At 44.1% G+C, this 27,411-nt stretch overlaps 1 protein-coding gene and 1 non-coding gene across 3 annotated transcripts in view; one reads left to right on the top strand and one right to left on the bottom strand.

The window, feature by feature from the left end:
* Positions 1-383: 383 nt before the first annotated feature.
* The window catches only part of Usp39 (ubiquitin specific peptidase 39), a 30,292-nt gene continuing 3,264 nt past the window's right edge, over positions 384-27,411 (bottom strand). The window contains exons 3-13 of one of the 2 annotated variants that reach the window (XM_057770564.1): positions 26,184-26,278; positions 22,720-22,856; positions 22,023-22,175; positions 20,142-20,367; positions 16,125-16,202; positions 12,893-12,960; positions 12,010-12,198; positions 9,068-9,210; positions 3,358-3,493; positions 1,403-1,489; positions 384-860 (exon numbers count right to left, since the gene is read on the bottom strand). In XM_057770564.1, the coding sequence (XP_057626547.1) occupies positions 813-860; positions 1,403-1,489; positions 3,358-3,493; positions 9,068-9,210; positions 12,010-12,198; positions 12,893-12,960; positions 16,125-16,202; positions 20,142-20,367; positions 22,023-22,175; positions 22,720-22,856; positions 26,184-26,278 (1,360 nt within the window). In that variant the 3' untranslated portion in view covers positions 384-812. The remainder of the gene's footprint in view (positions 861-1,402; positions 1,490-3,357; positions 3,494-9,067; positions 9,211-12,009; positions 12,199-12,892; positions 12,961-16,124; positions 16,203-20,141; positions 20,368-22,022; positions 22,176-22,719; positions 22,857-26,183; positions 26,279-27,411) is intronic. The other variant, XM_057770572.1, reaches the window with a different exon arrangement.
* On the top strand, positions 24,666-24,772 carry LOC130890029 (U6 spliceosomal RNA). The gene has a single exon (XR_009058676.1). It is a non-coding gene; the product is annotated as a U6 spliceosomal RNA (small nuclear RNA).

Raw genomic sequence — 27,411 nt, 5'->3', positions numbered from 1 at the left:
GAGCTTGGTAGAAGATGCTTCTACCCAATTCCTTGGCCAGTCAATCTCTGCTCTGGCTGAGACCTGCTCAAAACTGCACCGCTGTAAGCAGCGCTTTCTAGTTCTTTCATCTCTGCCTTCCAAAGCGGCACTGCAATCTGAAATTACCCACCTTTAGCCTTCTAGTTAGGCACAAGAGTTTATCATTTTTAGTGAGATATTTTGTTACTTAGAGACAAATGTACTCCAAATGACATACCACCCACAAGCTGACAGGAAGAGAAAAGAATGATGCCCACAAGATGACAGACTGCATGGCAGAAAGGGCAGAAAGTGTGTAAGTTACAAAGGAAAATAAACCTCTTCGCAAGCCTAAATGAGGTACATAAAACAAAAGGCAGGTTTAAAAACAGGAGGATATTTAATCCATTCCAAAAGTCCCATAGGAGAGAAGGAACTATAGGAAAACCATCTACCTATGACAGACAGAAAGATGCCGTTAGCTTCATGTTCACTCGTTGAATCTCAAGACTTGATGTTTCCAAGGAATTATCTGTTCTCTGATACTTGCAGCAATTCAAGTAAGGCATACATCTGTAGGAGTTCTGCCTGCTGGTGCTGAAAGGGAAGGAGTATCATCTGCAATGTGCTGATCAGAGAACCGCTGGACAGCACAGGACACCACGGGCAGACAGGCTCTTTGATGGTGACGCAGCCAGACCCACAGATACTGAGCTGGGGCAGGAATCTTCAGTCAGTCCGTGTGAAAGTACAGCCTCAGTATTTTCATTTAACATCTTCAGCCCTTGGAGGTGAAACCCCAGACAAGGTGTTCAAGCCCCCTGCTGGTGGGTTTCATCATTATCCCGTCTCTTCCAAATCTGTCAGAAATGAAAACAATGATGAGCTCTGCGTCAGCCATCATGTAACTATTCTCTGCCAGGCCGCAGGCAGCAGGGAGCAGGCAGCAGGGAGCAGGCTGCAGGCAGCAGGCCGCCCCGCCCTGCCCGCTGTCACATGCGCTGCCTTCCCCACTAATGATGCACAATCCCCACACAGTCCCTTCCATCCCATTCACGTTTCCACACACCCACAACTTTTGTTCATTCTTTTCTTTATTCTTTTTCAGATTCATTTATTATTTAATGTGTATGAATGTCTTGTCTACACTTATGTATGCACCATGTGCATGCCTGGTATGCTCAAATGTCAAAAGACAGCTTTGGATCTCCTGGGACTAAGTTACAGATCTCTGCTAAACTCAAAAGGCCACAAACACACTTGCTGACTTACAGGCTTCTGTACTTTTCCTTTTTGAAAATCTGTTTAACTTCTGGGGTCACATAATCTGGTCCCCTTGCACTCCTGAAGCACCCAGGCCTGTAATCAAGACTCTACATCAATTCCACTGGGCCACACCCACCTGAATGTAGGCCTCGGACAATGTGATCATCTGGGGCAGGATGTCAGTCACCTGGAGGTCTTGTAATTCATACCACTTGCCGGTTCCCTGCAAAAGCATGAAAGGTTGGGTTAATAATCTGCTCTCCAAAAACAGAGGTGTGAAAACGATCACAGCCCAGGATCAGAGACAGCAGAATGGCCACTAAACATCAGCAAGGGTCAAAACCTTGGCTAGACCTGAGTCAATAAACAGTTCTGGCAACCTCAATTCCTGTCAAGGAGTCTTTGAAATACAATGGAGTACCAAACATTTTGCACCCCCGCCCCATGTGTGTGTATGTGTGTGTGTGTGTGTGTGTGTGTGTAGGGTGTGTGTGTGTGTAGGGTGTTGTCACATAGTTCAGTCTAACATCGTATTTTCTCTTTAGCCAAGGAAGACTCTGAACTTCTGACTCTCCTGCTTCTACCTCAAGAGTGCTGGCACTATAGGTGGGCACCACCACCGCCAGTTCATGTGGTGTCTGGAATCAAACTTAAGGTTTTGTACATGCTAGACACCCTGTCACATGAGCTAAATCCCCAGACCCACTTAAGGGGAACTGATTTAGGTGGCCACTTACAAGGAAAAAGAAAATGCCCTCCAATCTCAAATGTCTTTTTCCTGTCCAAAAATTGTAAATCAGGCAAACCTGCTAGAAAGTACATAAAGCTGGCTGCTAAGAACCTATAAATTGACATTCCCCTCCTCCATACCCTCAACCCAGAGACAGGAGCAACAAAGAAAAAGGTAAGGCACCTTGGTGGACACTGCCTATCACCTAGAGTTTGCCTGCAAACCAATGTCACCAACATAGCAAACTACCTCACAGCATGCTGCCATGGAAAGACCTAACACAGGAGAGAACTGCTGTGACAGGACACAGGTGTTGACAGACTGCAGATGCCTCAAGTTCAGAGTATAGGACTACAGAGAAAATGTGGGCCTATATAAGCAAGTTCACTTCTGGTTCTAAGACTAGTTAAGCATGGTTTTGAGGTCAAATATCCCAGCACAAATCCCAATGTTACTGACTTCAGATAAATTCTCAGACTATAAGTCTAGGTTTCCTCATATGTAAGGGATGTGCTTTAAGGACAGTAAACCATTAGTCCCAGACACACTAAGTTACAATAACCTACAGTAAAATTCTGCATTTATACATATATTCTGTGTGTGCTTTTGTTTTCAGCTTTAGATACAATCTTAAAATGTGTTAGCTTAGCTAGGCATGGCAGTAATGCCTCGGATCCTAGTACTTAGGAGGCTAATGGCAGAAGAACTGCCACAAGTTCTCAACCAGCCTGGGCTATATCTACGTTCCAGGCCAGCCTGGGCTACAGTATGAGACCCTGTCTTAAAAACAATCATGACAGACAAAGTAAGGAGTCTCTAAACCAATGCTTCTCAAACATTAATCTCATGCATATCAAAGGGTCTTGTTAAATAATGAAGAGCTGATACAATGTGTCCCAGGGAGCTGAAATTCTGCTGTCCTAAGGAGCCCTCCGATGGCACCAGCTCCTGGGGCTGGTGGGGCTCTGACCCTGAACAGAGGTTCTCAATCCCGACTGGCTAGCAGAACCTCCCAGGGAACTTTAGAACACTTAACACCTCATTCTGCACCCACACACTGTAAAGCAGAGTCTCATAATTAACCTTGATGCCAATCACTGCCTGGGGTAAGGAAGCATGCTACAGAGATGGGCTCAGCACCGCAGGATCTGCGGCTGCATCCACAGCCTCTACTCCAGCTGAAAATTAATGTCTACCGTAACCGAGCTGAGGTACCTCCCAGTGGTGTCTAACATTAAGACAAAACTAAAACCATCCAGTACAGAGTTCTGAAGCCAGGCCCAGAAAGGGCAAACTCAAACACACCACAGGAACAATGACTGTTTTGCAGCTCTGTTCCAGGCCAGTCAGAGGCCACTCACATGATGAAGCACGTGGATCCTATAGGAACCCTCGGAGGGCTTGCCATCATGCACAATGTTGGCGATGAGATCGTAAGTGGTATTCTTGTGGACTGCTTGGACTTCTTCAGACAAGTATTCTCTTAGATCCACATTTCTGGAGATAAAGAGAAACAACAAAACATCAGACCACAGCTGTGAAGTTAGGGAAAGGCCCCTTATGAATGATGCACAGAGCTGTTGACTGCTACTTTAGGGTCCTAGTTCTGGAAAGGTTTGTAGCGCCACAACAGTTCCAGTGTGTTGAATTCACATTTTCCAACAGTGAAAAACACCCCTTAGAAGCATGTCTGGAGGCAAGGGTTTGAGTGGGAATCGTGGCTGTTACCAGACAGCTGTGAATTTAAGTCTTTTATAGAAGGATCTTAGCTCCACTGCCTCCCCTGACAGTGATGAGCTGAGGCAGCAGGGCCTGCCCACAGGCTAGGAGTGTACCTAGCTGCTCCGGGATCCAGGCAGCAGCTGCCCTTTGCCCCGAGACACCCTATGGAAGAAGACTGACTACACTGTAACCAATTCAATCTAAAAACTAGGCAACCATCAGCTTTCTTATTTTCAAGACTCTTACTTTTTTCATTTTTTTTCAGTGAAGTTAGAGGCAAAATCATTACAAGTAACCCAGCTGCCGTAGGTAGCAAAGGTATAAAAGGGGAATTTTTTTTTGATTTTCGAGACAGGGTTTCTCTGTAGCTTTGGTTCCTGTCCTGGAACTAGCTCTTCTAGACCAGAATGGCCTCGAACTCACAGAGATCCACCTGCCTCTGCCTTCCGAGTGCTAAGAGGAATTTATTTGAAGGTTTCTAGACTAGAAACCAGCACTGAAGAAAAAAATGGGTCCAGAGAGCTAGCTGTCTTCTGATCTCTGTATGTGTGGTGTATGTACTTGTGTGCACATGCAGATGGCTGTGAGCGCCTGGAGAGGTGAGAGACCAATACCTGGTGTCTTCCTCAATTACTTTAGTCCTTACTTTTGAGGCAGGGTCTCCACTGAACCTAGGGTTCAAAGACATTCTGAGCTACACAGTGATTCAGGTCAACTTGGTCCACAGACTGACACTTTGCCTGTTTTTTTTTTTTTTTTTTTTTTTTTTTTGGTTTTTCGAGACAGGGTTTCTCTGTGGCTTTGGAGCCTGTCCTGGAACTAGCTCTTGTAGACCAGGCTGGTCTCGAACTCACAGCGATCCGCCTGCCTCTGCCTCCCGAGTGCTGGGATTAAAGGCGTGCGCCACCACCGCCCGGCTCACTTTGCCTGTTTTTGAAGGAAAAAAACAACAACCAAAAACCTTGGAGGCTGGAAAGAGACTGCTCAGCAGGTAAGACTGGCTGCTAGAGGACCCAGGTTCAATGCCCAGCACCCACAAGGTGACTCCAGGGGATCCAATATCAAAAACATCTGATTTTCTAAGGCACCAGACACACATGTGATGTACAGACAAACATGCTGACAAAAACACCCCCAAGCCGGGCAGTGGTGGTGCAGGCCTTTAATCCCAGCACTCGGGAGGCAGAGGCAGGCGGATCTCTGGGAGTTCGAGGCCAGCCTGGTTTACAAGAGATAGTTCCGGGATAGGCACCAAAGCTACAGAGAGACCCTGTCTCGAAAAACAAAAAAACAAAAACAAAAACAAAAAAAAACCCACACATAAAATACATAAATCTTAAAAAACAGCTGGGCAATGGTGGTACACACCTTTAATCCCAGCACTTGGGAGGCAGAGACAGGGAAGATCTCCATGAGCTCGAGGCCAGCCTGGTCTACAGAGCTAGTTCCAGGACAGGCTCCAAAGCTACAGAGAAACCCTGTCTCGAGAAAACAAAACCTCTGCCTCTACCAGACACAGAGACATACATCTTTAATTCCTCAGGAGACAGGTAGGAGGATGTCTTTGAGTTCAAGGCCAGCCTGGCCTATATACTGATATCCAGAAAAGCTTTGTAGAGACCCTGTCTCAGAAACAAAACAAAACAAACAAACAAACAAAAGTTTTTTTAAAAAAAATTAAAAAACAGGAAAATGGATCAATTAGGAAAGTGCTCACCATGCAAGCCAGAGTGACCTCTGGGACTCAAATAGTGGAAGAAGAAAAATAAATCCCATACATCATCTTCAAACCTCCAGAAATATGCTGAGGCTCATCAACCCACGTATGAGTGCACACACATACACAAAATAAAGATAACGTAATTTTTTAAATGAAATTGTCTTTGAGTCCTGGTCTAATAGACCTCCTGTTTTATAACTTCTCCAGAGCAAGCTTTCTAAAGGGCAAGCTACCCAAGTCCCAACTGCCAAATGTACAAATGCAGCTGCTAAGAGGAGAAACCCACTCCAGGCCCCAGAGAAAAGGCAGCAGGGTAAGGAGTTTCTGCAGGACTGAAGAAGCACCATCCACACAGTGGCCTCTTTGCGACTGAAGCTCTTTCCTATCAGGAACACACTGTCCACAAGAGACTAGCTCTGACCTAAAGCCTTGGTTGGTGGGATTTCAAAAGCAGTGTTTCTGAAGTTTCATTCAAGAGATGAGACAGGTGGCTTCTGTATTCCCCACCTGTCACACAAACAAGACAGTGACAGAAAACAGGAAAACAAGCCTGTGGAGAAAGAAGGAGCTGGAGAGATGGCTTAGAGGTTAAGAGCCCGGGTGCTCTTTCAGAGAACCCAGGTTCAGTTCTCTATACCTACATGGTACACAACCATCTGTAACTCCAGTTCCAGAGGATCCAGTGCCCTCTTCTGACCTCCATGGGCTCTATATGAACATGGCAAACAGACACACATGCAGGTAAGACACGCATAAACATTAAAAAAAATTAAAGAAATATTCTTTTAAAAAAGAAAAAAGAAAATTCTCTTGTATTCCACATTTAGAAATTCTCCTGCATGGCATCTGTCACAGACTCACAGTCCTAGTTTCTGAGGAGGCTGAGCTGAGGGCACAGTTCAGCAAAGGCCAGGTTTGAGTTTCATAGCAAGATCCTGTCTCCAAAAATTAGGTAAAATTTAGATAAAGCTCAGTGATACAGTGCTTGCCCAGCACCTAGGATGCCTGGTTCTGCCTCCAGTAATTAAGAGAAGATACCCCAGGGCACCTCTCTCTTCTCACCATCTACTGCCACAGATTCTCAGGGAAGATGGAATCCATTAGAAAAACAAAACAAGCCCTGCCCTGGGAGGACCCTTAGGGCTCATCCACTCTAAGGCCCACAGCCCAGAGTGCGCTTTACCCACTAAGCCATCTGCCCAGCTAATCCTCTCTCCAGACTCACACAGAACCAAGAACTGGACATCTTTCCACAGGAGAAAAGTGGCAGTCCTGGTAGTTAGGGGACTGAAAGAGAAAGGCCCTGAGGGGAAAAGGAGACCAGAAGATGAGCATCTGCCCACCATAACCCTGAACTCCTCTGCTATTTTAAACTACAAAGACTTAAAATATGAAATTCAAAGACTACAAGAAACAAACAAAAGTGTAAAACTTCCCTGTCAACAGGAAAACTGGACATACTCTAGACATTCAAGTTAAACACAGGCCCAACCAAAGCCCTCCCCTGCTATCTGTGTTGGACACTACGCTTCCTCCAACCTCAATACCCACTGACACACTTGTCAGCCTGCCACGAGGCTTCCCCACATTCTCAGACCATTCTTCAGACCATGTAAAACACTGTCTCTTGGTGGTAGAGAGATGGCTCAGCAGGGAAAAGCACCGGCTCCTCTTCCAGAGGACTACAGTTTGATTCCTGGAACCCACATGGGCGCTCACATGTGGCTGTAACTCCAGTTCCAGGGAATTTGATGCCCTTTTGGCCTCTGTGGGCACCAGGAATGCACAAGATACAGACATACATGCAGGCAAAATAGCAATACACATAAAATAATTTTTAAAATTTAATTTAAAAAACTAAGAGTATTGGCTTTTCAGACCATAACCAATTGTGTGAATTAGAGTTCTTTCTAAAGACACTTCAGTCTTTCTGAATTAGAAGACAGTCAACGAAAAATATCAGGTACCCTTCAGTTCATTCAAACAAATCATGAAAACTTAAGTCGGGTAGTGGTGGCATATACCTTTAATTCCAGCACTCAGGAGGCAGAAGAAGGTGGATCTCTTTGAGTTCAAGACCAGCCTAGTCTACAAGAGCTAGTTCCAGGACAGGTACCAAAGCTACACAGAGAAACCCTGTCTCAAAAAACCAAAAAATCCTGAAAATTCAACTGCAGAGTAAATTAAAAGGTCCCACATTAAAATTTGTAATTTATGACAGTGTGCTGTCACTTGCTTGTAATTACAGAACTTGGAAGGTAGAGTGCAGGAAAATCAAAAGTTCAAGGTCATCTTGGCTTAGAAAGTGACTTCAAAGACAGTCTGGACTACATGAGACTGTATCTCAAATAAGTAAACAAATAAATAAATGGCTGTATCTATGTTAAGTACCCTGCTGTGGAATAACCCTTCTATACACTGTATGATTATATACCCCTATGATTGGTTTAATAAACAAGTTGACTGACCAATAGTTGAACAGCAAAGTTAGGCTAGAAAGTCAGAAAATGCTGGGAGAAAAAAGGGTGGAGACCGGAGTTGCCAGACAGCCAAAGTGGGAATAGGAGATGAATGTGCCATGCTAATAAAGGTGCCACCAATAAATAAATAAATAAATGAATGAATGAATGAATGAATGTGCCGCCATGTGGCAGAGTGCAAATAAGGAATATGGGTTAACTTAAAATGTAAGAGCTAGTTGGTAATAAGCCTGAGCTACTGGCTGGGCACTTATTTTGTTTTGTTTTTCAATTTTTATTTAATCTTATTTTAGGTGCATTGGTATGAAAGTGTCAAATCTCCTGGAACTGGAGTTACAGACAGTTGTGAGCTGCCATGCGAGTACTGAGAATTGAACCCAGGTCCTCTGGAAGAACCACCAGTGCTCTTAACCTCTGAGCCATCTCCCCAGCTCCAGCCCAGTATTTGTAATTAATACAAGCCTCAGAGCAGTTTTTCTGCGGGACAGAAAAACTCTGACTATAATATCCGCCTTTGGGGACCCTGAAATATATACATCCTTCCAGCAAAATCATTAATTTCTCTGATGTAGGAAGCTGGTTCTTGTAATCTCCAACCAAGTCAGTCGAAAAGGAACACTATGGAAAGATAATCCAGACTCACAGTCAGATGGGACAGTTGTGGCCTTGGGAGGCTGATGGTGTGGGAGCTTTTATTGTCCATGTGTTGCTTTTATTGGTTAATGAATAAAGAACTGCTTTGAGCCTATAGCAGAGCAGGGCAAAATAGAGGTAGGCAGGGAAAACTAAACTGAATTCTAGGAGAAAGAAGGTAGAGTCAGAGAGAAGCCTGGTAGCCCCGCAGGAGACAGACAACAGAACTTTATCTAGTAAGCCACAGCCACGTGGTGTTACAGATTAATAGAAATGGGTTAAATCAGTATGTTAAGAGATAGCCGATAAGAAGTTCAACCTAATATGCCAAGCAGTGATTTAATTAATACAGTTTCTAGGTAGGAACAGGCAAGCAGCTCCTACAACAGGCTAAGGCAGGAGTTTCAAGTGGTCAGGATCATCTGCCAAGTTCAAAGACAGTCTGGGCTTCATAAGACCCTGTCTCAAAAAGAGAAGGGGAGGGACCCCGCCAGAATGAAGTAGGGCAATACACACGTGATGGGAAAGTTGACAATTGTCGGATTCTTCTCCACAAAGAAGTTGTTCTTAGTAAATCTCTTGATGCAAAAGATTAGATATGGAGGCAGCTTGGTGAGCTGGAAGCGCTTCAGGAAATTCTCCTTGTAAGTCTTGTATTCCTAGAAAAACAGTTTGATGACATTAGTGCCAGCACTCAGAGTCAGCACTCAGTACAAAAGGGACTGAGCTTTGCTCTGGCTTTTAAACATAGCTCTGTATCACACCTAAAATTTAGAAAATACTTAGTCCCAAAAATCACAAAAGAGGCTAAGATCAGCAATGGAGCAAACACAGTAAAATACAATGGACTGCTTCAGCCAGTATAGGATCACACTGCTGAAACTAATACCACAGCTGTGCAGGCTCAGGCAAACACAGAGAACAAAACCACCAAATGAAAACAACGGTTAAAAGCTGAATTATCACCAGAAAGATCTTACTTTACACCAGGCAGCATGGTGGCACATGCCTTGAATCCCAGCACTCAGAAGACAGAAACAGGGGGATCTCTGTGAGTTCAAAGCCAGCCTAGTCTACAAAGCAAGTTCCAGGATAGGCTCCAAAGCTACAGAGAAGCCCAGTCTTGAAAAACACAACAAAACAGATCTTACTCAAAATGGGGAAAATTTTCTTGCCTTAGTAACAGTGAAGCACCCTCAGTATTCCAAAGGAGGTGGCTAACAACTTCTTCCATCCTTTCTGTCTTAAAGGATCTAAGACCTGGGCTGGAGTAGCTCTGCAGTAAAACCTGTACTCAGCACACAGGAGGCACTGGTCTATCTAAATCCCCAGCAACCGAAGCTCACATCTGAGAAGAAATCTCAGGGCTTGTGTAAGTAGTGTAGCAGGTCACATTTCCTGTGAGCTCATTCTACACGGCCTAAGAAGAAAGGGAAGGGCCAGGACCTGCCAACCCAAAGGGCTTAAAGCGAGTGAACATTAGTGGCTTCCCTTTTTCTTTTATGTGGACCCGTGTGTGCCCAGACAGGCCAGAAGAGCATGCCAATTCCCTGGTACTGGAGTTACAGATGGTTGTAAGGTACCACTTGCATGCTGGAAACTGAACCCAGGTTCTCTGCAAGGGCAACACTCTGAACTGCTGATCCATCTTTCCAGCCCTGAGAATAGTTTTTTCTTCCTTTTCTTTCTCTTTCTTTCTTTCTTTCTTTCTTTCTTTCTTTCTTTCTTTCTTTCTTTCTTTCTTTCTTTCATCTTCCTCCTTCTCTTCCTCTCTTCCTTCCTCTCTCCCCACCTCTCTCTCTCTCTTTGATTTTCAAGACACGGTTTCTTTGTGTAACTATGGCTGTCCTAAAACTTATTCTGTAGACCAGGCTGGCCTTGAACTAAGAGATCCACTTGTCTCTGCCTCCCTAATGCTGGGGTTAAACATAAATTCTTATCTTTGTCTGGGAATATACCCTAATAAAGCACTTGCTTAGTATACATAAGGTTGAGGCTCAAACCCCAGTAAAACCTAAGCTTACATTTAGTTAAGAGATAGGACTGAAAGACCAATCATAACCAGAAACAATCAGCCAAGGCTTCCTTCTGAACTGACTGAGTTCTAAACGGAAAAACAGACCCCTTGAGATCCACAAATTGCTCAAGGAAATAGAAAATATTTTCAATTTAGAGAGAGAGAGAGAGAGAGAGAGAGAGAGAGAGAGAGAGAGAGAGAGATGTTGGGTGAAAGTGGATGTATACATGCTACATTTCATGTCTAGAGGCCAGAGGGCAATTTCCAGGAGTCTGTTTTTTCCTTCCACTATGGGCTCCAGGGACTGAACTTAGGTTTCCAGACCTCCATGACAAGGGCTTTGACCTGCTGAGCCATCTCACTAACCCCAAGAAAACACTGATTTTAAATTAGAATATGCCTGCTTAATACTATCTGGACAATGACCTTATAAAACAGCAAGTAAGAGACCCACTTCTGACTGCATAGTGAGGGGCCTTACAGACCTGCTCCCCAGCAAATTGAGAGAAAGTTATTAAAGGTCATCTAGAAAATGAAGAAACTTTTTCAAAAGAAAGGTTTGGTTACTTCTCCAAAATGTTAATAAGATAGCAAGGGAAATAAGAGTGTGGGGTCTACACTGTCCCTGCCAGCTCAGTAAGAAGGAAATGCCACTGCAAAACAGTTCAAAGTTCTTTTCTCCCACCCCAGGAGTCCAGTTTCACTGGGTGGTGGTGCACACCTTTAATCCCAGCACTTGGGAGGCAGAGGCAATTGGACCTCTGTGAGTTCAAGCCAAGCCTGGTCTACAGAGTGAGTTCCAGGACAGCAAAGAAACCCTACCTCAGGAAAAAAAAAAAAAAAAAAAGTTCAACAATTGGATACTGAGACTGAATTAACAGTAAGTACCTATATTATTAACAAAAAAAAATAACAGCAAAATAGACAAATTAAAAATAATTGTTGGAGCTGGAAGTGGTGGCCAGCACTTGGGTGGAGGAAGGAGAATCAAGAATTCAGGGCTGGTTGTGGCTGCACAGCAAGTTCTAGGCTAAGCTGGCTAGACAAGACCTTACCTCAAGAAACACAACAAAATAAAAATTCTCTTTTTAAAGATGAGATTTCTGTATTTCTTGAGTTTCCAAACATCTGAATCTCCCACTTTTCTTTACAGTTCTCAGAGGCAGGCAGGAGCCATGTAAGAAGGGCTCCAAAAGTAAGAGTTAAACACCAGAGAGGCTGGGAGACTTGAAAAAGACAGTACATTCAGAGTAAGACTATGATCTTTATGCGTTGATTCTGAAATAGAAAAAGACACAGAGGCTGGGGAGTAACTTGTCTGTAGAGCACTTGCCTTCTACTTCCAAAGCCCTGTTGTCAACACTGAAAAAAAAGGGGTGCTGGTGATGATAAAGTTAAAATACAAACTAAGAAAACAGGGCAAGGGTGGCAATGTGGCTACCTTCTCAGTGATGCCGTTGAACTTGGCCAGGATGTTGAAGAGTGGCACCTGGGGGATAATAAGCTGCTCCTTCTCATCCTTATAAAGTGGGGCGGTGGGAAGGTCCAGCGTCAGGTACATGAACGTAGACTCGACCATCGTCTCTTGGTACTCATCATTATGGAGCAGCTGTTCTTTCTCTTCCGCTGGCTGAAAATGAATGAGAAGACAAAAGAGGAAAGGAATGAACAGCAGGAAGCAAACCCACAGAGACATGATGCTCACTCACATCTTCCCTAGTTCAGAGCCCAGGCAGCTGTATGCAGAACCACCTGACAGTATTCATTCAAAAACTGATGGCGTGTGTGCATGCATGCGGTCATCCAACTAGAAAGGCGATCGATCGCTGACAGAAGGAGACCTTCACGGGGAAGAGTGGGAAAGAGAATACAAGGGACATGAAGCAAGAGGAGGAACTGTTGTGGAAAGAAACCTGCCAGGAAGAGAGCACTGGGAACAGAGCAGGGCAACGGAAGAGAGGGTTAATGAGAACTAAGTGTAATGGCACACGGGTTTGAAGACACCACTCAAACCCATTCCCTTGTAGACCAACACTTAAAGAAAACACTAATCCTCTTTGAAAGGGTTTTACTTATTCACCTACTATTTAAAAAGTTCTCAAGAAGCTCAGCTGAACCACTCAGCGGTCAAACCACTTCAACCAAGACTACCAGCTACCAACTCTGAAGTTCACAGTACAAGGCCACTATGGGCACAGAACTGCCCTACAGCAGGTGTTCTGTCAACTTCTTTGTGGAGCACATTCTGTCTATTCTCTAAGCTCCGGGTTCCCCAAGCCCCCAGGTAACATATATCAGGCTAGAATTCTGTTCTGGACACTCACCAGATCAGGATGAGGAAGCTTTTTAGTGAAGATTCTCATTGACCCCTGGAAAACATCAGTCACAATAGCTGTCAAACAAAAAGCAAAATACAAAGTTTGTGAGGCCAGAAAGCATGTCAAGAACATATCCCAACTTCTAAATTTCTGGTATAAACCAGAACAGTGTAAGACTCAAGCTCTTCTTAAGCACAGAAGCTTCACCTTGTAACATATATCACCGTACTTACATAATTATTTTCCTAAGTAATGACATTATATCTCCTCCACACGACATTCTTTAACCACTGGGCTGGGTCATGAAAGGGGAAAAATGTGAGTTTGAAAAGAATGACTTAAAAACATAATCATTTTAAAAAGAGCCAGAGAGATGACTAAGCAGCTTAGGACACTTGTTGCAGAGAGAACTCAGGTTTGATTCCCAGCATCTACATGGTAGCTCACAACCATTCCAGAGGCTCCAATGCGATCTTTTGACCTCTGAGGGAAACAGGCACACACATGGTACACATAGCAAAAGGCAGGCAAAACACCGAGACACATAAAATAAATAAATCTTTTTTTAAAATATCAGTCAGAACTGGACATAGAACTGGGTGTGGTAGTTCACACCTAAAATTCTAGCACTTGGGAGGTGGAGGCAGGAGGATCAAGAGTTCAAATCCAACTTTAGCCACATGAGATCCTACCTCAAAACAATGAAAACAAAAATAGGTACAGAGGGAAATGGCTTGGTCATTAGAGAGCCTTCTATCAGGTATGAAGACCTGAGTTTGATCCCTAGATGGGTAAGGCCCATCTCACCTCTAATCTCAGCACTGGCCTTCACAGGTGTATACACACACACACACACACACGGCCTCAAAAGCAGCTTAGTCAAGGTATTTCTGCCTTCAAAGACTGTAACCTATACTGGACAAGAGAGAGAAATGACTAAGATGGTAAACAAGAACAAAACCAAGACAAAGACACAAAGCACACAGGGTCAGAGAATCCCAGTGGAACACAAGTTAGAGACCTGAGAGAATGAGCTTGGCTGAATTTACCTCGCAGACAGAGCAGAGCTATCTAGAGTAAGAATCCAACTCCATCACCCAGCAGAGCCGTCATAACCCAGAAGACAAGAGCTGGGTATGGTGGGACACACCAATTCTCAGGCAGTGAAGAAGGAAGATTGGGAGTTTGAGGCTAGCCCAGGCTACAAGGCAAGACCTGATCTCAAAACAAACAACACATACACAACCACACGATCAATCAAATAAAAAAGAAGACAAGCAGCAGGGCATGGTGTTGACAGGTCTTTAATCCCAGCACTTGGCAGAGGCAAGCCTGCCTGGTCTACAAAGCAAGTTCCAGGACAACCAGGAATGTTATAATGAAAAACCCTGTCTTGAAAAACAAAAAAGAAAGCTACACTGCCTTATGTCTCCAGAATGACTCACCTGACTCTGCAGTCTATAAGCTGCAAAGTGTAACTGGAATTCAAAGTAAACAAGAGAAGCTGAGGGTCAGAGGGACGCTCAGTTTAGTTTTGTGCCTACAAGCAGAGCCACTCCAGTCTGCTCTACCACTCAGCTCAGTCCTTCACCAACTCTAGCACTGGAGGAATCGAAGAGTCTAGAACACAATGCTCCCACTCTCCATTCCAAACTGGGTCAGAATTTCTAGAGCACAATTATACCATTTCTGATTTGTAAAAAAATGCTTTGGTGCTGGGCGGTGGTGGCGCATGCCTTTAATCCCAGCACTTGGGAGGCAGAGGCAGGTGAATCTCTGTGAGTTCGAGACCAGCCTGGTCTACAAGAGCTAGTTCCAGGACAGTCTCCAAAGCCACAGAGAAACCCTGTCTCGAAAAACCAAAAAAAAAAAAAAAAAAAAAAAAAAAAAAAAAAAAATGCTTTGGCCAATATGTGGTGGTGTTTGTCTTTAATTCCAGCACTTGGGAGGCAGAGACAGGTGATCTGTGTGAGTCTGAGGTCAGTCTGGTCTACACAGTCAGTTCCAGGACAGTCAGCCAGAACCACATATAAACTCTGTCTCAAAAACAACAGCAAAACCAAGCTTTGACTTATTCTGGAGAGATGGCCCAGCAGTTAAGAACACATACTGCTCTTGCAGAGGACCCAGAGTTCAATTCCTAGGACCCACTTCAGATGGCTCACAACCACCTGTCACTCCAATCCCTGGGCTTCTGACAGGCTCTGATCACGGAATGCTCTTGTACACGTGTGGTGCACATACACTCATGCAGGCACATTAAATAAACAAGCATTTTAATCTGAGTAAAATGACACATGCTTGTAATCCTAACATTTGGAGGTGAACGAGCTTTAATGATACCTAAGACATTATCAATTAATGGAGCAGAGTGCTATTTCAGTAAATACATAGTACAGTAATGGCCAGGTGAGGCTAATTGGCATGTTCATCTCTAAACATTTATCATTCCCTGTGCTCAAAACATTCTAAATCCTCTCTAGGAGCTCTATTGAGGTACAGTTAGTGGATGTCAACCACTTTTACCAACTGTGCCAAAGAACACTGAAAGCTCCTCCTCCCGCTGACTTCTCTGTCTGAGAGCCCTTAGCCCTAGGCCTCTGGTAACCAGGATTCTACTCTCTGGTAACCAGGATTCTACTCTCGGCCGCCGGAAGTTCACTTCTGGAGGGACAAGACACAGCCATGTTTTCTATCTGTCTTACTTCACTTAACCCAGTATCTTCCAGGCATTTCTGCTTAAAAACTACTGGGGCCAGGCAGGCAAGGCAGTATATATTTGTAATCTCAGTATAAAGGAGGCTGAGTTAGGAGGATCACAAATTCCAACCCAGCCTGGGCTAGGCAGCAAGAACATATTTCAAAGATTTCAAAAAAAAAAAAAAAAAAAAAAGATAAAACAACAACAAAACAACCAGGAAAAAAAATAAACTGAGAATATAACCATATTCTAATAAAAACAGGGCAAGATGAATTCAGGTCTAGCACAGCCTAATGGCACACGCCTGTAATCCCAACTCCTGGGGGTGGAAGCAGAAGAACCATGCATTCTAAGTCATTTCAGTACAGAGGACACTGAGACAGGAAGAACCTAAGCTCCCGGCCAGCTGGGGCTGCAGCAAGACTTTGTCTCAAAATGGAAGAAGCAGTATAAGTATAAATAAGTATAAATGTTTTTCTAGAAAAAAAGCAAAAACAAAAAAAATGGGGCTCTCTTTGGACAAGCAGCACGACTTACTCTTCTTCTTCTTCTTGGTGCCGCCCAGAGCCGAGTGCAGAGCATTCAGAAACCAAGACAGGAAGTCAACTCCATCCCCTGGGAACAAAGGGAGAGAGAACATGCTGAAGCTCAGAGGCAGGGAAGGAACCCAACCATGTACTGGCTGGTTCTCCTCATCCTCTCCAGCCACGCACCCACCCTGTGCATCCTCCTCTACCTGACAACAAACACCCGCACTCCTCAAGGTCAAGCTTACTCTTTTTTTTAATTTTTTTTTTTTTTGGTTTTTCGAGACAGGGTTTCTCTGTGGTTTTGGAGCCTGTCCTGGAACTAGCTCTTGTAGACCAGGCTGGTCTCGAACTCACAGAGATCCGCCTACCTCTGCCTCCCAAGTGCTGGGATTAAAGGCGTGTGCCACCACCGCCCGGCAATTTTTTTTTTTTTTTTAAGATTTATTTATTATGTATACAGTGTTCTGCCTGCAGGTTAGGAGAGGGTGCCAGATCTTACTACACATAGTTGTGAGCCACCATGTGGTTGTTGGGAATTGAACTCAAGACCTCTGGATGGAATAAGCAGGGCTCTTAACCACTGAGCCATCTCTCTAGTTCCCCAAGCTTACTCTTTAGTCTTCTCTTTCTCTCTAGGTATTTTGATCTACAGCTGGACCCTGTCACTTCCACCCCAGAATGTACCTCACCATCCAGTGATAATAATGAATGAAGGCCCTGTAACATCCACACCTTCAGAGTGGCTCTGACTTCCTTCCTCACTTCCCTATCTTAAAGACTTATCTTTCAGGAAGGTGACTTAAAGTGCTATTTCTAAGAAAGCATCCACACACAATACAAAGCAAAGGATTCTGGGAACAAGCAACATTCCTGGCCCGTGATAAGAGTGCCTAAGAAGAAACTAGGTGCCTACCTCCCAAGTATGTCTGAGACAATGGCTACTGTCTTACCAGATGTCTGTCTCCATTCACTTCCCCTCTGTTCATCTAGTTAAAATCTATAAGGCTATGTACTCTTCTTTAACTTCATTTCCCTGATTCCAAAGGCCTGACAGCTCTACAAAATTACTTTCCTAGATTCACACACACAATGCTTTATTTAATTACAAATGACCAAAGCAAGAACTTCTCTGCACACCCACATACATCTAGGCAATTGATAATACCCAGACACTGGGGTCTCAGACACTGGGGGAACTACTTAACTGACAATGCAAACTATAACTATGGAATAGGAAACAAGCTAAGCTTACTCTTAGGGCTAAGGCTTTTCGGCAACTCTAACCATCAGGCTTCAACTTTGCAAAGGTGTCAAAAACTGAAGGAAAGACTAACAGATAAAACCACCCATAGTACACAAAATAAATTTCTCTATAAAAATATCATATCTTGTTGTAGCCCTGACATAAAAACAAAAGAAAGCTCACTGATTAGGCAGAGGATCTGAGTTCAGCTTCAGCCTCTGCAATGGATGGCTCACAACTACCTGTAACTCCAGTCTCCAGCTTTAGGGGATCCAACAGCCTCTTCTAGAATCCAGGAACACCTGCACATTTATATATATACACATACATACTCTCACACACACTCCATGGGCACCTGCACACACACACACACACACACACACACACACACTTAAAAATAAATCTTAAAAATCAAAACAAAATTGAGACCTCACAGAGTTGGTGCAGAAACTAAGTAATTTTATGAATCTGGATACTGGATATGTGAAGCTTCATCTAGCACAAGAGGTGGCTGCCCCCGTTCAGAAGAGTAAGTGTTACTGGCCTGTTACAAACTATGAAACTCCATGCTCAAATGTCTTTGCAACTTCTGCTCATTTGGAAATAAATCATGGGGTTCGGTCAACATACACTATCTATTCCCAAGTGCATATTACTCTCTGTTGCCCTAAACTCCTAAACCCCGAGTCTCAGCTCCTCATCTACTTACCTTATCTCCTAGTTAGTACTCCTCTCCTAAGTCCCTGAGAATCTGAAAGGCACCACTACACAACCATGGTGGGACATGCCTTTATTTCTAGCATGTAGGATGCAGAGGCAAGTGGATCTCTGTGCCTGTCTGGTCTACATGGCAAGTTCCCAGACATCTAGGGCTGCATAGTAGGAACCTGTCTATTTAAAAAACAAAGGTATTGTGGGGCTGGAGAAATGGCTCAGCGGTTAAGAGCATTAGCTGTTCTTCCAAAGGTCCTGAGTTCAATTCCTCGCAACCACATGGTGGCTCACAACCATCTGTGATAAGATCTGGTGCCCTCTTCTGGCCTGCAGGCAGAACACTGTAAACATAATAAATCTTAAAAAAAGAAAAAAAAAGGTATTGTGGGTAGAGGATAGTACTCGTTATTCTTTCAGAGGAGCTGGGTTTGATTTCCAGCACCCACAAGTGTCTGTAACTCCACTTCAAGGGGATCTGACACCCTTTTGTGGCCTCCTCCGGTACCAGGCATGCATGTGGTATGCAGACATACATATAAAGGCAAAACACACACATAAAATAATAAAAAAAAAAAATTAAAAACCAAGCCACTGACCTTTCTCTCTGTGTAATTCATTCCTCAATCACAATAATGGGATTTCTATTTTGGTTTGGGATTTTTGAGTCCTATCTCCACCTTACAGGTGCTGGGATTATACACATGGACTACCATGCCCAGGTCAGAATAGTGTGTGTGTGTGTGTGTGTGTGTGTGTTTGCATGCGTGTCCTACTGTCCCGGAACTCACTCTGTAGACCAGGCTGGCCTCGAAATCAAGAGGTCCGCCTGTCTCTGCCGCCCAGTGCTAGGATTAATGGCGTGCGCCCCCCCAAACCCCATGGCACTGTTGTCACACTTTGGAAGTGCCAACTGATTTCCATCCTTAAGATAAAACCCAGTCTCCTTACAAAGACACAGAAACTGGAAAATCCCCTTTCCTAACTACTACCCTGGTTCTCCACTGACCCTGGAATCCAAGATGTGACTACTTACTCTCTGTGCCAGACACATTTGGGCATCCCAAACTATACTGGAACTCCATGCCTGCCTAGCCACGCCTATTACCAACCCACCTCCTCCTCTACCCATATGTTTACCTGGGTCTCTGCTCCATGAGCTGGAGAAGCTGCTTTTCTCATCACAGCACTTAACATCCTCTAAATACTTCCTATACAATTACCTTTCCTGTTAGCCTGGCATTTCCTGGAAGAAAACGATCATATACCTCAACCTGTAGCTCTAAAACTCAGGAAGAAAAGTAGAGGATGACCCAGCGTGGGGAAAGCAAAGACAGGAAGAATTCAAATACTCTCTGTGAGTTTGGGGTGAGCGCCAGGCCAGTCAGGGCTACAGAGTGAGACCTTATCTCAAAACCAAGAGTGCAGGATGAACAAATGGATGCGATGTGGTACTGCGTAATACCCGGCTACTAAGAGTAACCGGAGACTTCACTCAGCAGCAGTTAGAAGTGGGCTGAGAGATGAGAAAGAGTGGAAAACTTCCCTGAGTAGCCAACAAATGAGCAACACAAGCGGCAGCCACTTAACAACAGGGGCTTGCCTAGGATCTCCCATAAGCAATACCATTATTCTGACAAATAAAAGATTTTTGTGGGGCTGGAGAGATGGCTCAGCATTTAAGAGCATTGCCTGCTCTTCCAAAGGTCCTGAGTTCAATTCCCGGCAACCACATGGTGGCTCACAACCATCTGGAATGAGGTCTGGTGCCCTCTTCTGGCCTGCAGACATACACACAGACAGAATATTGTATACATAATAAATAAATAAATATTTAAAAAAAAAAGATTTTTGTATTCTCTCTTTATACAGCTGCAGTCTCTTCGGTCCCCTACACAAATCTCTTTGGACCTACTGATCAGAAAAGAATGAAGACCCTAACCTCTATCCACAGATAGTCCCTCATGTCCTATCAGGATTCACTGACAACGAAATAAATGTGTTCACTGGCTCTGAGATGCCCCTGAAATGCGTTTCTCAAGTCAGAGATGTGGATGAGTTGTCTCTCACCTTGTTTGGTGATCTGGAAAGTCTTCTTGCTGCAAAGGACAACAGCCTGAAGCATCTCATGAGGAGAAACATGTGCCTTGAAGTTCCGGGGGTTCCAGAGCTTTCTCATCAGCTCTCCAAAGCGCTGGACCAACAAAAACATAATATCCCCTGGAGGGCGCTTGATGTTCTTGTAATTGTCTTCCTCCAGGAAGTAGTTCCGAAGAGGAGGAACATTAGACAGAGCCTGGAAATCAAGCATTCCAATTAGCACAAAGCCCTTTGCAGGACCCCTCAGGACCAGGCTGTTCCAGCTAACATTCCGATAAAGCCTGTGACAGGACTAGGACAGCCTTCAAATGTCCAAAAGAAACTGACCCTAGGCCTGGTAAGGTGGCTCAGAGGTTAAGAGCGCTGGCTGCTCTTCCTGGCTGCTCTTCCAGAGGTCGAGTTCAATTCCCAGCAACCATGTATTGGCTCACAACCATCTATAATGAGATCTAATGCCCTCTTCTGGTCTGCAGGCATACATGCAGGCAGAACACTATACATAATAAACAAATCTTTTAAAAAAAGGAAGGAAGGAAGGAAGGAAGGAAGGAAGGAAGGAAGGAAGGAAGGAAGGAAGGAAGGAAGGAAGGAAGGAAGGAAGGAAGAGAAAATGCTGCCAGAGCTCAGAGAAATGTCCTTCACTGAGTCACAACAAAATAAAGGCTGACAAACACTCAGTGAATGAAGGACTTAAAAAGTCAAGCAGAGACTCAGGTCTGTAATCCCAGTACCTGGGAGGCTGAGGCAGAAGAACTACAAGTTTGAAGCCAGCCTGGACTATGTAGTGAGTAGCCTGGGCTACAGAGCAAGACCCTAGTTTAAAAAAAAAAAAAAAAGACAAAATTAAAACACACACACACACAGAGCAACCGAACAAATAAACAAAAAAGCAAGCAAAATCAAAAGTCTTTTTTATTTTTTATTTTATTTATTTATTTATTTATTTTGGTTTTTTGAGACAGGGTTTCTCTGTGGTTTTGGAGCCTGTCCTGGAACTAGCTCTGTAGACCAGGCTGGTCTCGAACTCACAGAGATCCGCCTGCCTCTGCCTCCCAAGTGCTGGGATTAAAGGCGTGCGCCACCACTGCCCGGCCCAAAAGTCTTTTTTAAAAGAGTATTCAGGGCTAGAGAGATGGCTCAGTGGTTTAGAGTACATCCTGATCTTGCAGAGGACCCCCAGGACCCATGTCTGGCAGCTCAGAACTGCTTGCAACTCCAGCTCCAAGGTGTCCAACACCTTCCTCTGGACTCCACAAGTACCTGCATTCATACATGCACATACATACTCACACAGTACATACATATACACAGAAAGGAAGGAAGAGTCAGGTGGAGGTGGTGCATGCCTTTAATCCCACCACTCCAGAGGCAGAAACAGGTGATTTCTGTGAGTTCAAGGCCAGCCTGGTCTACAGAGCGAGTTCTAGGACAGGCTCCAAAGCTACAGAGATATAGAGAAACCCTGTCTCCAAAAAAATAAATAAATAAATAAATAAATAAATAAAAATAAATTTAAAAAAAATAGAGGAAGAAAGGAGGAAGCAAGAGAGAAAAAGAAATAGACCCCACCACAGTGGTTCATTCTGGCATTGCCTAGGAACAGAGTCCACTGCCTCTCACAATCTGGAAACTGCAGGAGCCATAAGCCTAGACGCTGAAAATTCCCTCAGCATGTGGTAGCCGCCCCTTGACCAGAAAGGAGTGTGTTGCTGGCTGCAGAGCAAATGCTCAAGTGGAGTCCTCAGAGAGGTCTGGGGCCTGGGACCTTCCGACTGTACTCTCTAAGAAAGTGTTAACTTCTTGCCGGCTTCCAGTTACTCTCCCCTCCCCAGTGTTCCTTCTTGAGCATACCTGCAACACTGCATTTGCATAGTCATTGGCTTTTATGTTGTTCAGTCCCACAATCCCTGGCAGGTAAGTGGTACCATCATATGCCCGAGACAATTTGGCTTGCTTGTCCAAGTTTGCAATTTGCTGCTTTGTGAAAGTAGGCTTCAACACATACTGCCAAGCAAAAAGAACACACAGGTTGTTGTAAACAGGGTTCACAAGGTATATCCAGAAAATAAAAATTCCCTGGTCATAAATGCCCCACTCTATATCCTAAGGCTCAGCCACCAGGGATGAAGACCCAGGTAGGGGAATAAGTCCTCCACAGAGCTCATCTGCAAGGGGCTTTGTGTCTAATCCTGAATCACTGAATTCCACGTCTGTCTTTACCCCTATAGTCTGGTCAACTCCATGATCAATGGCTGCCAGAACCCCAGGATGCTCAGGACTATGAAGACAGCAGGAGCCCAAGTCTCCAGTGGGGTATCTTGTGTATCTAGCTCAGGAGTGGAGCACCTTCTTCCCTGCTAGGCTTCCAAGCCTCCCAGGGCTGTGAAGGCAAGACAGAATCTTCCTGGTCACAGAACTATCATCATGAACTTAGTTTGAAACTTGAATTTATTCTACTTTTTCACTTTCTCTAGCAGGGCCCTTCCCAGAGTCCCTTGGGATAGCTCACAAAACAACGTGCCCGACACCAGCAACCTGGGACACATACTGTGATATCCTCCAGGGAGGAGTCGATGATCTCATAGTTGTCAGGAAGGCAGTAAAACTTGAGAGTGTGGAGGTTGAGGAAGACGTGGTGGCTGAACTGGACGCTGTGAATGTAGGCGTGAGACTTCAAGCCCCGGCCTGTGGGAAGGGAGGGGCTGTCAGAGAAAGGCCTAGAAGGCACAGATCAAGTCTGCTCTTGCCTCATTACTTTGTGCAAAACATGTTAAAAACAAAAACAAAGTAAGTCCTATGCCATCCATGAAATTAATCCCCACACAAACTTCTCTCACAAAGAGAACCAGAAAGAACACTAAGACATAAGTTAGGGAAATTAGTTTCAACATAAAAGTATACATGTAGATCGGGCGGCGGTGGCACGTCTTTAATCCCAACACTCGGGAAGCAGAGACTGAAGGATCTCAGTGAGTTCAATGCCAGCCTGGTCCACAGAGTGAGTTCCAGGACAGGCTCCAAAGCTACAGAGAAACTCTGTCTCAAAAAAACAAAACAAACAAACAAACAAAAGTGTATATATATATATATATATATACATATATATGTATATATACATATATATTTACTAACTTCATATGTATCAGAAACTAGGAGTATCAAAAAAATGTTATTTAATACATAAGAACATAAATACACACACACAGATATACCTATCCTGAGGCTGCCTTCCCATCAGCTGTCTTCAGCTCCCACCTGCACCCTTGTCCTCTGTCCTCACTACATCCCTTTATGTTTGTTACTGTTTAGCAGTACTAATGTTAACCCAGAGTTTTGCGCACATTAGGCAATACTCCAGCACTAGGCTACTGTTGTGAAAGTTTCCTTGGTTTATGCTGTAGGATATTTGTTTAAGGATGCAAAGACGTGTTGCATTCTTTAGTGTTGCATTTGTTTAACTCTGTAAAGCTGTATTACTTTGCCTTCCTAAAACACCTGACTGATCTAATAAGGAGTTGAACGGTCAATAGTGAGGCGGGAAAGAGGGAGAGGTGGGGTTGCCAAGCAGAGAGAATAATAAACAGGAGGGAAAATCTAGGCTTGAGTGAAGCAAAGAACAAGGAGGAGTGAGAATAGGAGAAGAAGAGAATGCCAGGGGCCAACCACCCTGTCACACAACCAGTCACGGAGTGAGAAGGGAAGAAAGACATAGAATGAAGAAGGGTTAGAGAGAGAGAGAAACAGAGACAAAGAGAGAAAAGAAAAGAAAGCCCAAAGGCAAAATGTAACGGGATAATTTAACTTAGAAAAGCTAGCTAGAAATAAACAAAGCTAAGGCCGGGCATTCATAAGTAGGAATAAGTCCCCGTGTATTTATTTGGGAGCAGGGTGGCAGGCCCACAAAGAATTTAAAAAAAGAAAAACCAACTACAGGCTGCCCTGCCAAACTCTTTCATTTTGAGACACAATCTTGCTAAGTTGACTAAGCTGTCTCCAAATTTCCACCTTCCAATCCCCCAGCTCAGGTTCCTGAGAAGCTGGGATAACGTCCGCACCCCCTCCAGCACTCCTCTTTTTAGTATCACTCTCCTGCAGCACATTCAAATGCAGAGGAGCGGAACACGCACTTCCAATGTCAGCAGAAGCAAGCACAGCTCTGTGTTCAAGGCCAGCCTGGTGTACAGAGTGAATTCCAGGACAGTCAGGGCTGTACGCAGAGAAAGAGAAACTTTGTCTCAAAAAGCAAAACAAAAACAAAGAAATGAAAACAAAGCAGAGGGACACATGTGTATGATGGAGCGTATGAGACCTATCATTCCATATTCTAACCTAAAACATCAAAGATAAAGGCTGAGCAAACACCTTTAATCCCAGCACTCAGGAGGCAGAGGCAGGTGGATCTCTCTGAGTTTGAGACCAGCCTGGTCTTCAGGGTTAGTTCCAGGAAAGTGGGAGCTACACACACAAAAAAATGTGTCTCGAAAAACAAAAAGGGTGCTCGCTTCGGCAGCACGTATACTAAAATTGGAACGATACAGAGAAGATTAGCAGGGCCCCTGCGCAGGGACGACACGCAAATCCGTGCAGTGTTCCATATTTTATTTTATTTATTTTTTTTTTTATTTTATTTTTTTTTTGGTTTTTCGAGACAAGGTTTCTCTGTGGCTTTGGAGCCTGTCCCGGAACTAGCTCTGTAGACCAGGCTGGTCTCGAACTCACAGAGATCCGCCTGCCTCTGCCTCCCGAGTGCTGGGATTAAAGGCGTGCGCCACCACCGCCCGGCAGTGTTCCATATTTTAAAAAAAAAAGGCTGGGCATGGTGACACACACCTGTGATCCTAGCATTAGGGAGATGAAGACAGGAGGGTCAAGACCCTGTCTGAAAATATACACAACACACACACACACACACGACCTTGGGGAGCTGGCAGTAGGTAAGGACATCTGCCACCAAGCCTAATGACCTGAGTTTAATCCTTGGAACGCACATGGCGGAAAGACAACCAATTCTCACAAGCTGTCCACTGACTTCCACACATGCCCACAAATATCCACTGATATATAAAACTAACCTTAAAATGTAATACATTTTAGGAATTGACTTTGGAGACAGGCAGGATGACATCACCTACAATCCCAGCACTCAGATGACCAGAGATAGGGGACCTGAGGTAAGCTCAAGTCAGTCAGGCCAATACAGTGAGTTCTAGGTCAATCAGGGCTACATACTGAAGTATTGTCTCAAATATCAAAGGGGAAGAAAAACTGATCTTCATGTATTTCACTACCCTCTGTCCTCATTTTTATTCACTGCTATATAGTCTAGCAGAAATCATTAATGTAGGATTTGTTGATTGTTTTATCTGTCAATCTTGATCTCACATAAGCTCCCTACAAAAGCAAAAAATGTGGCTTCTCGTTTCTTTTTACTTCCCCATTATACTATGTACATGCATACTACTTGTTGGTCTAAATGAGTTAAAATAATACATTTTCAGAAAAGAACTAAATAAGTATTCTCAGGAGATGATGATAGGGCACCTGCAAAACCCAGCATGAGAAAGCCTGGGGCAGGAGGCTCAAGTTCAAGGTAAGCCTGGCCTACATACTCAGACCCCACCTCAAAACAGCAAAGATATAAATGCAGAAAACATTAGACTCAGAAACCCAGGACCTGGGTATGCAGCTCAGTGGTAGAACACTTGCCTCGTACATCTGAGAACCTAGGTTCACTGTCCAGTGCCAAAAGGAAGGAAAAGAGGGTGGGGGGAAAAGAAAGAAACTTAGAAGTTCAGTGCCAGGAGACCTAGGACTAACTCTTTCTCCCTTTCAGATGTGCTCAACTCTCATCAAGGAGAAAACCTCCAGTTTCCTGGGAAGAAAGACTGAAACTATTAAACATGGTCCCCAAGAATAACTTACTTTCCACCAAAAAAAAAAAAAAAAAATAGAGAGAGAGAGAAAAGACAGCTTCACAGTTTAACGCATTTATCAATCATGCCATTTATTTACCTTGAAAGTACTTGCCACACACCAGACAGGCGTACGCATTGATATGCGAGAGGGAGATAGAGCAGAGTTTCTCAAAGTCGAAGTCCAGCACACTCCTGAGAGACAGAGCACAGGACAATGAACAGGGACGAGGCAGTGGTGGCTCTCCATGCCACAATGCCACACACATCCTTAATAGACTGCATTAACATAAAACCACATATCCAGCACTCCCCCCAGAGCAGGCTCAAAGTGTCTGCATCAAACGCAAATGCCCACAACACATTTTTTCATTAGATTCATCCAACTGTGGATCAATATTTGGAAAAAACAAAAGTTACATCTGCACTAAACATATACAGACATTTTCCCCTTTGGCATTATTTCCTAAATGACTACTTTGCATAGCACTTGACACTGTATTTGGGATTAGTAATCTCAGACAATTTAAAGTAACAGGAGGATGTGCACTGAACATATGTAACTATATAAATATTGAATATATGTAATATAGCCAACAGTCAGATTTTGGCATGTTTCAGGGAGTCTTGGTCCCACTCCCCCCATGGATATGAGACAACTTTTCATAGAGGCCCAACTCCTCTAATTCTGGCACCTGGAAGACTGAGTCAGCAAGACTGCAAGTTCCAGATCGTCATTGACTATAGAGTAAGATAGCAAAAACAAAGACCCTTCCATTATATTCAAATTCTTTGCAGGAAAAACAACAAAGAGGACTAAGTAAGAACCCAACAACACTGAGAGAGTGAGAGGACATAAAGTGTAAACACATCTGCTGAGAGACAAGAAATTCTGCCAGGCATGGTGGCACATACCTTTAATTCTAGCATTTGTGAGGCAGACGCAGGTGGATGTCTGAGTCTGAGGCTAGCCCAGTCTGCACATTGCACTCCAAGCCAGTTGAGGCTACACAGTGAGACCTTAGCTCAAAAATAAATAAAAATTTTATCTTTGTTTAAAAAAAAAAAAAAAAAAAAAGGCCAGGCAATGGTGGCGCACACCTTTAATCCTAGCACTTGGGAGGCAGAAGCAGGTGGATCTCTGTGAGTTTGAGGCTGGCCTGGTCTAGAAAGCTAGTTCCAGGACAGCCAGGGCTGTAACCCAGAGAAACACTATCTCAATAAATAAATAAGTAAATAAATGGTAAAAGTGGTTGGGGATTCTGCTGAATGGCAGAGCACTTGCCCAGCAAACACAAGACCCTAACACACACACACCAAAACAACAA

Source organism: Chionomys nivalis, chromosome 1 (genome assembly GCF_950005125.1).
Source record: "Chionomys nivalis chromosome 1, mChiNiv1.1, whole genome shotgun sequence".
Classification (NCBI taxonomy): domain Eukaryota; kingdom Metazoa; phylum Chordata; class Mammalia; order Rodentia; family Cricetidae; genus Chionomys; species Chionomys nivalis.
This window is presented reverse-complemented; position numbering and strand designations above follow the sequence as displayed.